Genomic DNA, 1,508 nt, shown 5'->3' with positions numbered 1-1,508 from the left:
TTAAAAAAAAAATTAAATTAAATAATCAATGTCAGATGCCACTCGCCTGTTTCACACGTGCTTTCACGTGTATCTAGAATACGGATATATCCTGGACATGTCCTGGACCTACCATGAATGATGGATGATCTGGAGGACACCTCTATTGCTGCTGCTGTCTTATTCAGGCCACCTGTATACCAGCAACGTTATGGAGCCGTACTGGAACTGTCTAGAAAAATAGAACCAAAGAAAGTAAATACTGTAGCTAAAGCAGAATTCAATGAAAAATAAACTTTACCTTTTCAATGCTGACAGGTAATAGACATGGGTTGTGCTGAATGCAAGCTTCTCAAATCATTAAAGTTTCACAGACACATTGAATCACTTATCGGTATTGATATAAATGAGTTTTTACTTCAATCAAATCAAAACTCGCTCCAACCACTCATCACTGATTATCTACATAGACGCAGTAGACCATTGAAAATACAATTATTTAAAGGTAAAGTAATGGGTGTGAGAAAGAGAGAGATAGATAAAGATTTACTCATTCAACCCTTTACAGAAATGTAACCTTCAGCCATTTTATCCGTATTCCATGCATTTGTGTTGATTAGTGGGAAAAGGCTATAATTACGTATCATGCCTTTGTTATTCTTATTATGCTAATTATTGTTATTATTATAAAATAAGAACAAAAAACAATGAAACAGAAGCAGCAACAAAGATAGACATCAGCCAAAAATAACATAGTCCAATGAGGAAACTGGCAAGTGACTCTGGCAGCAGAGATTATCATTATTATTATACACATGTACACGTATATCTGTTTACATGTACATGTACATTTGTGACAGAGCCCCTTAATGATTTACATTTGTCTAGTTGTGGTTGTTATTATTATTATTATTATTATTATTATTATTATTATTATTATTATTATTATTATTATTATTATTAATAGGCTCTATTGACGAAGTAGACTCTAGAATGATTGACTGTGATCTATTCTCATGCATTGAAGTGTCAGTTAATTAATAATCCTGTAGGCATGTACATGTACACTGTAATGTACTGATACATTTATGTATTGATCCATTATACTATAGCGATTTTACTATTATTATTATTATTATTAATGTCTTCCTATAGTATTGAGCATTTGTATCCCTCAGTTCTTGAGAGGGTTCCAGCTGCAATATTTCAAAAGCTAAGACCTCAAGTTGTTATCATATCAACACCAAATTCAGACTTTAATGTACTCTTCCCTGAGCTTGTTGGCTTCAGACATTTTGATCACAAATTTGAATGGAGCAGACAAGAGTTTCAAGCATGGTAAGGAGAGAGAGAAGAGAGAGAGAGAGAGAGAGAGGTTAGATTGAGAGGATGGAAGGAAGATGTACATGTACAGTGTAGTAGTCTTATTTCAGCTGCTGGTTTTACCGCCTAAAAGGTGTTTCAGTATTTGCTGCCTGTACCATTATAAGGTTGAATTCAGTGGAGTAGGAGACCCACCTGCCAACATG

The 1,508-nt window shown here is 34.2% G+C and overlaps 1 protein-coding gene across 1 annotated transcript; it reads left to right on the top strand.

Annotated features, from left to right (window-relative positions):
- Positions 1–120: 120 nt before the first annotated feature.
- On the top strand, positions 121–1,317 carry LOC100632519 (small RNA 2'-O-methyltransferase-like; the record flags this gene model as incomplete). The annotated part of the gene is made up of 4 exons (XM_003391916.1): positions 121–234; positions 298–484; positions 947–1,007; positions 1,135–1,317. Coding segments are annotated over exons 1-4 (545 nt in total), but the record flags the coding sequence as incomplete, so codon positions are not given.
- Positions 1,318–1,508: the final 191 nt, after the last annotated feature.

Source organism: Amphimedon queenslandica, unplaced genomic scaffold, assembly GCF_000090795.2.
Source record: "Amphimedon queenslandica unplaced genomic scaffold, v1.1 AMPQUscaffold_4288_Cont23731, whole genome shotgun sequence".
In the NCBI taxonomy this organism is placed as follows: domain Eukaryota; kingdom Metazoa; phylum Porifera; class Demospongiae; order Haplosclerida; family Niphatidae; genus Amphimedon; species Amphimedon queenslandica.
The sequence above is the reverse complement of the archived record's forward strand: the minus strand, read 5'-3'. Positions and strand labels throughout refer to the sequence as shown.